The sequence below is a fragment of the Morone saxatilis genome, unplaced genomic scaffold (assembly GCF_004916995.1).
Source record: "Morone saxatilis isolate NCDOM2014 unplaced genomic scaffold, NCSU_SB_2.0 Contig21, whole genome shotgun sequence".
In the NCBI taxonomy this organism is placed as follows: Eukaryota; Metazoa; Chordata; class Actinopteri; family Moronidae; genus Morone; species Morone saxatilis.
The window spans coordinates 17,223,389-17,233,843 of NW_023339774.1; the positions used below are offsets into that span (position 1 = coordinate 17,223,389).

General features: G+C 39.5%; 1 protein-coding gene across 1 annotated transcript in view; it reads right to left on the bottom strand.

Moving 5' to 3' along the window:
• The window catches only part of si:dkey-34e4.1 (carboxyl-terminal PDZ ligand of neuronal nitric oxide synthase protein), a 48,230-nt gene that overhangs the window by 23,589 nt on the left and 14,186 nt on the right, over positions 1-10,455 (bottom strand). Inside the window, exons 3-5 of the mRNA XM_035668399.1 lie at positions 2,047-2,139; positions 1,847-1,905; positions 321-429 (exon numbers count right to left, since the gene is read on the bottom strand). Of these exons, the coding sequence (XP_035524292.1) occupies positions 321-429; positions 1,847-1,905; positions 2,047-2,139 (261 nt within the window). The remainder of the gene's footprint in view (positions 1-320; positions 430-1,846; positions 1,906-2,046; positions 2,140-10,455) is intronic.

Here is a 10,455-nt window from a genome sequence, read left to right on the forward strand (position 1 = left end):
CTAAACGCCTCCTGGCTCATATTTAACGAACATATATATACAGATATAAAGTGGTATTGATCTCCTAATGAATTCTTGGCAAGAAAGCAAATAGGCTTATTTTACATAAGGTCGAACAGTTCCTTTAATGTGTATTAAAGAGTTAAGCCAAACAGAAAACTGTTTTGTAGTGAACTTCCCAGCCTTAGTGCTAAGCGAAGCTAACCGCCTCGATATTCTCATCTAACCCTTGGCGAGAAAGCGAAAAAGCATATTTTCCGGAATGTCAAACTGTAATCAGCCGTCTACAATCAGGAGGTGTATGGGTGGACTTCTTGTACCTTCTTCTTTGACTTGAAGACATTACATCTGAAGGAATTACTGGAACCATCTCTTGCAATGTAACTGAAGATCTTTAAGTCCTGGGAGTCATGAGACACGTAGAAAATCCTGCAAAACATGACACCGAATTTAAATTCACAAAAGCTGCAAAAACCTCAAATTGTAAAAGAAGTTTTTTTGCACATGAGCCAACCCTTTCTTGACCATCACCATCCTCAAATTACATTAAAACCCAGTTTAGAAATCAACAACTGACCTAATGCATAGACGTTAAATGAAAAGAGAACACTGTATTTACAATTTGTACTGTAAAAGTATGCTGTCCCGTCTGCTTCTGTACTTGCCAGCAACCCTGCAACAGCACACTCTGCAGTAAACTGGCAGAGCAAAGGGTCAGCCCTGCATCTCAAACTGTAGCGCCACTGCTATAAAACACGTCCACTGGGAACCAGGCAAACAAATTATGACCATCTACAGTGCTACTGAAAGTCACATCACACAGAGCGTACTATATATCCCCCAGTGCACAAACACGCACAGAAACACGAGCAAGGATAATTATATTTAACACACACAGTCCCTTGATGAGGTGTGGCTTTGCCAAATGAGATCCTCCCACAGATACATACATAATTTACAAACACACACACACACACACACACAAGCTGGTGTTTAATGTTAAGGCATTTTTAGGTGGTCACCCACTCCGTTCCATCTCTGGGATTTCCATCCATTTCCAGCTATAATTGCTTGTTTTAAAGTCAGCCAACAAAAGAACAAGAAAAAAAACCCCCACATTTAGTAATTCCTTCCTAAGCAAAAATTATATCTTTAATTTTAGTTCACACTCTATTCCTTCCTTCACTTCTCAGCACCTGACAGACATCAATTTGACACTTTACAGTTTAATTTCTGTGAGCTGTTTAGCAGTGACGGACAGCTTCACAGGCTTGCTGATGATTGGTTGACTAATGCATTTTCTTTTGGGAAGACACGCTGAGATATTTGTTAAACAAACTCAACTTTGTTGTATAGATGGACTTAAATACTCTAGAATATAATCTGGGAGTAGGCGTGCTTCCACTGGAAAAATTACACTTTAAAGTATACAAACACAAGCTCTTCCATCTACACGCACAAGCTATAGATTATTCATCATGCTGTCTTATGAATGTAACTGCATTTGGCATATACAGTATAGCACATTCAAGCACGTTAGTCCTGCATGGTAAAGTACATGTGATGGCCTATAAAGCAAGCTTCAGCTTCATCCGCAGAGGCCGAGTTGAAGGATCTTATTTCCACTGAGAGGCATACAGTATGTATTATGTGCAGTATACTCACAGTAATTACTTTGGTTAAGATAACAGGAACATGCTGAGTGCAAAGAGCAGACGGGACTGAATATCATACAGTTTAATCCCCTGAGTGTACAAAGCAAGTGACAAAGATAGCAAGATTTTAAATTTGTTTTACACACAGTATAAACATCTTAATATGTCAAAGATTGAGAGTTGTGACTGACCTGTAAATGGGATCTTGCATGATCATCATCTTGCTCTCGTCCCATGACCATTCTTTTCTCTGTGTAGGAGACAGATGATTGTGATTAAGCACCGATGAAGCATTTTTTATTGAGTGTTACAGACTGTGGGGTTAACTTTGTGAATCCAACGGAAAATTATTATATCTAATTTCTTTTACAGTTTGTCACTAGTCACTTACCTTCTGTTTCTTCCTCAGCATTATCTTGACCCCGTCCACAGACACCACAATGCTGACCTTCTTCTTCTTGATGTTCTTGGCCTTGAATTCATACTAGGAAAACAGACCAAAACAGTACATTAGAATAGTAGCCCAAGATGACTTATTCAAAATGCTTGTTTTGTAGGAATAACAGTTTTAAAACCTTAATATATTTAATATAAGACAATGAAAAGAAAGAAATCTTAACATTTGAGAAGCTGAAGCCAGCAACATTTTAAAATCTTGCCTTGGAAAATAAAGATTAACCACTTAATTACTTAGCAAAATTGTTGTTATGTAATTTTCTGTTGGCGAATCGATTAATTGACTAATTGTTTCACCTGTACATGCAAGCATATGCTTTGACAGACAGCCGCACTGCTGCGCACACACATTCTGACATCTCTTCATTGCAGTGGAAGTGTATGTCCTGCTGCACATTTGGCATGCTTACAGATTTAAGGGTATAATTGGGAACAATCTGTCAGCATTAAAACATGATCTGTGGTGCACTTTAATATATCAGCATCTTTAATAGCTTGGCAGCTCACAATAGGAGCACTAATAACGTCTGCTGAATATTTGTAGCCCAGCCAACAAATGAAAAAAAGTTGTCTGCAGCTCTGTGATGCCAGCGAAGAGAGAAAGGACACTTAGAAAGTTGGATAGCAGAGATGGATAAACAACAAAGTTTGCCTAACTTCACCTTTACTGTAATAAGAACATACAATCCGATAGGTCAAAATACCCATTTCAGGTGTATACTGACTGACTATATGCAGGTCAAAGCATTAAAAGTTTGCAGTTGATGAGTATCGTAACGTTATAAATGTGCAGCTAAACTATGTCTCTGGTTCTCAGGGGCCCAAAACATCAACTACACCAGCTAAATTAAACAACAACATTTAAGTAAAAAGGCCCAAGATGTAGGTTTGTCTCCACTCAGTTTGCTGAGTGGTACACAACAGCTGTGTCTGCACTGAGTGACTAACATGTTTCCACCTCGTCAGCTGGCCAAGACTCTCTGCTCAGGAACTTAGCAAGTCTGCCCCGTCGACTCACATCAGTGTCACTTTTAAACATGAAGCAGGGTTCAACCCTTGTTAACTAGCAGCTTTCCAGGCCTACAGTGGGACTCTCAGGACACAGACATTTATCATGTTACAAAAATGGAGAGGTTTGACTTTTGAGCCATAAAGTTGGTTTCATACTGTGGCCCGGTCAAATAAGAAGCAATGTGGGGTTCAAGTTGAACACTGAGCTGAAACTCACTATAAAGCTTCGTAAAAGAAGAAGGGATGTGCTGATTCAGGTAATAATTGTCTGTAGGTTATTCACTACAGGCCCTTTCACATTGTTATTATAACTATCTCAGTTATATTTTGCACAATAAATAAACTGAACCCCACACAAGTCCAGATTAACTTTAGCTAACTTTCCCTCTCAAACTCAAGTGAAATAGGCAGCCAAACATCTCGATATTCACTTTTTAATTCCCATCTTGTGTTTTATTGAGGTAAACACTAAAAGTTTGGAAGAAGTAGGTGACACTTGACACTGGAGCTGGCAGAGTTTTCCAGAAAACGATAAATGTCTGCCAAAATGTTAATACAGCAAAGGTGAATGGTCTCCAGCCAGATTAATAAGTAAAGGGGGAGAGTGGAGAGAATATGTTGTTATACAGGAAAGGGTCAAATGAATGCCAGTATGGATACAAGAAAAAAGACAGAAAAAGATGAGGGTAGAGGTGAGCAGATAGGAGGAGACAGGAGGAAAGGAGGTGAGGAGACAGCTGTTGTTATGTAAGGACCTCCTGCAAACTGTGACCTTTTCATTCAGCTGCACAATGCCGCCATGGAACAATTAGCTGAGCATTGTGAACAAGTCAAGAACTACCAGACCTGATTATGAGATGGAAGTTTCGACTTTTATTTGTCTTGCGTGAACCTAGGACATGTCTCCACTGTCTGTGAGTATGTGCACTTAATCAATGTCATGACTTTAGATGAAGCAATTTTTGTCACATTCGTTTCTACGTTTCCATACCTTCTTTCATGCTAATTTCCTGCTTGTGTCTATTTGAAATGCCCTGCTCTCCCTGCCCCGGATCCATGGTGATTAAAGTTTCAGTCTCTAATTATACAGAACTGAGTCCTGAGAGAGCTGATTAAATGGAGAATAGGTTTAGAGAGGGAGACGAGGAAACACACCACAGAGACAGAGAGAGAAAAAGAGAGAGAGAGACGCAAGCCAGGGTTTAAAGAGGAGGAATGGAGGAATGTTCATGCTGCAAAGAGGAAGTGGTATGGTGGTGAGATGAAAGGAAAGTGTCAAAGTGTGAAACCAAAAACATGGCGATGAACTTAATTTATCTCTATTGCAAAACACGCTGATATTGGGTATACAGTATTTGCTCTGGGGCAAATAATAATGAGGCAATTCAAAGAAAAGTGACTGAGCAGAATAATGATTTTCGGGAATCACCCTGCCATACATGGAAAGTGACAAAAGGCAGGAAAAGGTTATTAGACAAGACAAAAACATAAACGAATGCATTCAGTGAAATGGTTCAAATGGAGTGAGAAAATAAATATAAAGTTTTACAGTATACTGTTCCTGTTAAAAACAAAGCCTTTTCCTTCATTTACCTCCAATAACTTATGATAAATAAACTAAAACATTATTATACTATATATGCTTTTCAAGTCCAGTCTTCCAATTTTCTGGTCTTAACACACGTTTTGTCAACACTGTGGGATAGTAAAGTAAAGAAACACCTTCTGTTGAGATGTGGCTCTTGATTAATCACATTAATACTAAATTGGTTGAACAGATTAAATTTGCCAAATATTCTATACAGTGTTAGTATAGAACTACACCAGTATCAGTGTGTGAATGTGACTGACAGTGTGTGAATAATGATTACTGATTAGGTTTAACTAAGTGCTTTGATTTGCTATATTGACTTTATATAATTAAAGCTCCAATCTTGACATAAAATCAAAGCAAATCCATCAGAAATATGAATTTGAAGCTGTGAACATACATTGTTACATACATTGCTGTTTTTCAAGCCAAGCCCTGGAAGTCTGGATTAAAGCTCACTGGGACTATCTTGACTGTGTTATAAAGAAGTGGTTATGTTCACTATCTGTCAAACTCATCCAATTAAAGTAACATGTATATCTCTGTGGATTGGGAGGGGGCTGATACTTTGTGTTTTCATTTTTTCTTCTCCCTTTCTTTTGCTTTGTTGTTATTGTGCTCAGATCACAGTGGGCATGCAATCTTGTGTACTTCAAAAAAATATTGAAACAGATTCATCTCTTCTATACTTACCCCTTTACAAATGCCTATACTAGCTGCAACTGTTTTCCTGATCATTTGTTTAAGCCATTTTGTAAGCACAATGCTAAACATTCTCCAGTTCTTCTCCATTGTGAGGATATGCTGGTTTGCTTTATTTTATACTATTGTACAATGAATATCTTTAGCTTTTGGACTGTTGGACATTGACAATACAGATTAACACCTAACACCTCATGTTATGTGGACAGGCACATAACATGACTGATTAGGAGGCATGAGTCTCAGAGCAAACTGTAGAGGACAATCCAGAGGACACAAGGAACTCTAGTGAACTCCATTTGCATTTTTTATTTTCGACATTTTATCGACCAAACGATCAATTGAGTCAAGAAAATGGTGCGCAGCTTAATCAATAGTTAAAATAATTGTTAGCTGTAGTACTACCTCATATGTATAATCAATATTCATCACAGGGATTGTGTGTAATGAGCACAAGAATTCCATCCAGCTAAGACTTGTCATAAAACTTCATTCTGCTGGGGCATCACCAATGTAGCCTCAAAATGGAGTAAGTGCAACACCAATAAGAACGGATGAAAAGAAAAAAAACACACCCTTTCCATACACACTATAAAGCATAACCCCCACCTGCGAAGTTCATCAATATATAACCTTTACTAACACACATCGGTGTCAAAACACTCCCACACAGCTCTTTTATAATTCAGCTTATGCCAGTATTCTGGTGAAGAAAAATGGGATTTTGCAACTTCATTGAAAGTATGAAATTTTTATATTTTCTTTGCTTAAGTGTTTTGAAATATTCAAGCTTTTAATGCACTTGCATTGTTATGGTTTTCCAGTCACCAACGGCGGAGCAAACAATTAAATTCTAAAGTTCTCCTCAGCCTCGGCATGTCAGGTTAGAAAACTTTCAGCAAGGCATTAAAATATTCCCGAGAAGAGCTTAGTTTACTTTAGTCAGCTGTTAGGCATTCTGAGACTGTCTGAATTATGTTTGAGAAATTTAGGAAGACACATTTGCGGAACTACACATTTGTAACGTATGACTAATATATGGACAGAACAGGCATGCAGAGGATATAGGCTTTAAGTTCTCAGAAGAACTGTTCAAAGATTTGTCTGTCGAAAATTATGCCTCCGTTGCTGACTGTGAGTGGAGCAGTGCTACGGCAATACTACAGCAAACCAAGTAAGCATTTACTTCAAATCTTTCTCAGTATGGAGTTGTGCATTTAAGCCGTCAGACTCATCAGTCTTCCCAGACAGCGTAACAAATTTCAGCCAGCGTTCCTCTCTGCAATCTATTATGGAAGTGTCAGACAGAATAGTGATGGCTGTTGCTATGTGCACAAAATGTGAAAGGAATGGCTGGCTCTAAATAGAATTTTTCGAACACGGTTTAATAAATAGTGCTGCTTTAAAACAGACATACAACATATTACAAGATCAAACCAGAGGAGACAAGAGGCCATTCACTTTTTATTAGTAACATCTGAGCAAGCCAAGACAATAGAATTTGGTCTGACAGTTTCAGAGCACTCTCTTTTTGTGGCATGAATAATCAGCTATGGCCAAAGTCCAACTATCACTATTTAATATAAGTCATCAAGAGCTGAGAGTGACAGCTTCCAAATCACTTACTTTAAGCTTTTTTGTGTGATTTAAGTCAATGTATAAATAATTGCTAAATTGCAATGGCTGTAAAATGAGATTATCACATAGGAAAATGATTAAGTTCTGTTTTCCCCTCTGTTTTTAGCAGCATGGCTCTAATGTTGGTCGGCCCACCACTTTCAGACTGAAATATCTCAACAACTATTGGATGGATTACCATGACATTTTGTCATTCATGGTGCCCAGAGGACAAATGCTAAGGACTCTGGAGATTCCCTGACTTTTCTTCTAGTGGCACCCTGAAGTTGACAGTAAGTTCAGCGAGTGAAATGTACTGGGTGGTTTGTGATTCCTAGATACAGATCAACACCTAACAGGAGGCATGAGTCTCAGAGCAAACTGTAGAGGACAATCCAGAGGACATGAGGAACTCTAGTGAACTCGAATGTTATGACATTGACATCTTCTTTCTTAGAGGGACAGCAAATCTAGGAACAAGGCTCCCAGTCATTACGTGGAAGCAGTTGTACTGCAGATACTGTAAATAAACCTCCTGGCTCCAAAAGGTACCTGTCAACAACCTCTTAATGAAAGGCCTCTGAGTCCTTCAGTTAATGTTATTTGGTTCATGCTTGAAAGTCTGACTTTAGAGAAATTTTAAAGGAAAAGTTGTAAAAGGAATTTTTTTTTCCCTCCTGCTTTTCATGGATATTTTTAGACTGAATAAATGAGCAGGATTTAGGTTTTGCAAACCAAATCATGGAATAAAGAATTATGGGCGACCCCCCACTCCCCTTCGTTGATCCTGAAAAGCAGTGGAATGTGGGGTGCATTGTGGGTCATTGATGCTCCCTGTAGTACCATTAAATCCATACAGGAGTACACAATAGGCCCTATAGATCGCAACCTAGCAACCCCTTCATTACAATTCTCAGGATTTGGGGAGTTCCGAGGAATTTCACTGCTTTTTTCCCCAATTCGGTACACAAAGAGATGACTGTTGGGAGCGGGATTGAGCTGAGAAACACAACAGCTGTCCAACCAGCCGGGCATGTAACATGAAAAGAGACTTTTTGGAAACAATTTGAGATAAAATTAGCACATTTATTTTATGTTCAACTCCAACTGTGAGTGCTATTTGTTTTTTTTTTTCAGAAGGAAATCACGTGTTTTGGCAATCAAGCAGCTGCTTCATACAATGTCCCATTAATTTGACAAAGAATTGGAGCTTTAATCACTGCTGCTCAACTAGTCTCCCACCCTGTGAGTGATATTTTCAGACAGGCCTTTCAGCCTTGTGGCCAAACAGGGAGGACGGAGTGACTCCCACGCGTCTCATACTCCCAGACCTCTATAATGAACTGGCACATCTCATCATTAGTCAGCATGAGTGTGATAAGGGAGCAATTACCTGAACAGTCACCACAGACGGCGACCTTGGCCTAGATCTGAAACAGACAGGAGTATGTGTTTGTGTACGCAAGCAGTGCTATGTATAAAGAAGAAAGAATAAGATACAAGAGCTAGACAGACAGACAACCTTTTAAGAAGTGTGTGTCTACGTCCATTTAGATGCTTGCTGGTGCCTGTCTGTGCCTACGTGAGTGGTTTCCGCTTCAGTGCAGATATTATGGATTGGACTCCTGGGCTCCAGTCTGTTGGCAGCCTCCAGTGAGCAGCAGCAGCCTGGTCCTGAGGGAGAGAGGGTGCTAACAGGAAACAGCCCGCTCACAGGGCTGCTTAACAGGGGCTTCTGCATGGCGGCGGGGTTACATGCAAGACTGGAATTTACTGCAAGGGCATACAGCAACTGAGGCTTTTATAGTAAATATATTGCATGCATTACATTTTTTTTTCAAGAATTTGGAGCAGATTTGATTGAAGGACTTTGTTTCTGTTGTCTGGTGTCTTGGTCTTTAGTCAGCATGCTTATTCTTGAATGTACTATTTAAATCCTTGAAGACAGATATGCAACCACAGCTGGCACTGACACTGCACCAGTTCCATCTGTGAGCTACAGCTGTGACTTCTATAGATAAATGACTTTCATTACTTACACTGCAAGTGTGTTTATAGTGGCTGACAGACAGAATTGATCAATCCAGGCCTGTGTTAATACGTCTGGACAGAGGCTGGGAAGGAATCAAACCCCACGAACTCTGGGCAGCAATTACAACAGACCATGTGGTACACTTTATTGATCATCTTTATGTTCTTCCATCTCAAACTGAAGCAGCAAGGTCAGGAAGAAAAGCTTCACAGTTAAAAAAACAAACGTAATGCGGGATGAGTCAACACATTTCTTTGGAGAGGGATCGGATCCACTTGAAGCAGGCTTGTCAGAGGAAACAGCTAAGCCCCAATGCGGGCCAAGGCAGGCACTCCACGAGTGTTGGCGCCCTTGCAGTGAGAATGGACCCACGCCTGAGTGACTCGCTGACAGGCACAGTGAAAGGACAGCCAGTCGCAGAGCGCTGACGGCGGCTACTCAGGGTTAGTCACATGGGACATGGAGGAAATACAAAAGAAACAACCTGAGCATAACAAACACTCACTCTCAGTGACGTACAGGCAGAAGGTGCACACGGATGCACACTGAGTATGAATCCACATGTGCACTCAGGAAAAAAGCACAATAAATAGATGTACTGCTCCAGAATGGTCATGACGTAATTATTTACATTAAATCATAACTAGAAAAATAAAAATCCAAATGTTTCAAGAAAAGGGGGACTCAAGCAGACATGTCCTAGCACCTGGAAAGATGGAGATACATCTGCAATTTGCAGACAGTCTGACACAGAAAATGGCAACTTAATCATCGTAAAAATGACTGCATTAACAAGAAAGTGTCTCCTTTAAAAGGAAATCTGAGTCACAAGTTACTTCACTGAAATTAAAGAGAATATATGAGATCATTGTAGGTGTGGTAGTGGTGAGTGGGAATCACACACCACCTGTGCTTCTGTAGTATACTTCAGTAGAGTAAGATTACAGTATGTAGATTTGATAATAATGGAATTTACAGCTTGTGCCCTGCAAGAATCAGACATGTGCACCCTAATAAAGACATATGTTCCAAGCTCAAAATTCCACTCAACTCAAAAATGGGTTGCTGCTTATTGTTCCTTCACTTTTTGACCTTCACTGTGCAGGATAATGTATGTGCGCAGTTTTACACTCGACGACTGTTTTGACATTCATCTGCTAAAAGGGGGAAAGGTTCTCTGTGCTCACATTAAATCTGAGTTTAAGACGAGCATGTAAAAGCATGAACTGTAACATCAAAATTGGTTTGAAAGCCAATTGTAGTCCAGCAAGAAACTTACAAAAGTGTGATGTGGAAACTTGAGACCTTCAATGTATTTACACCGTGAATGTACATTATCAATCAATCAATCAATCAGACTTTATTTGTATAGCACTTTTTATACAAGCAAA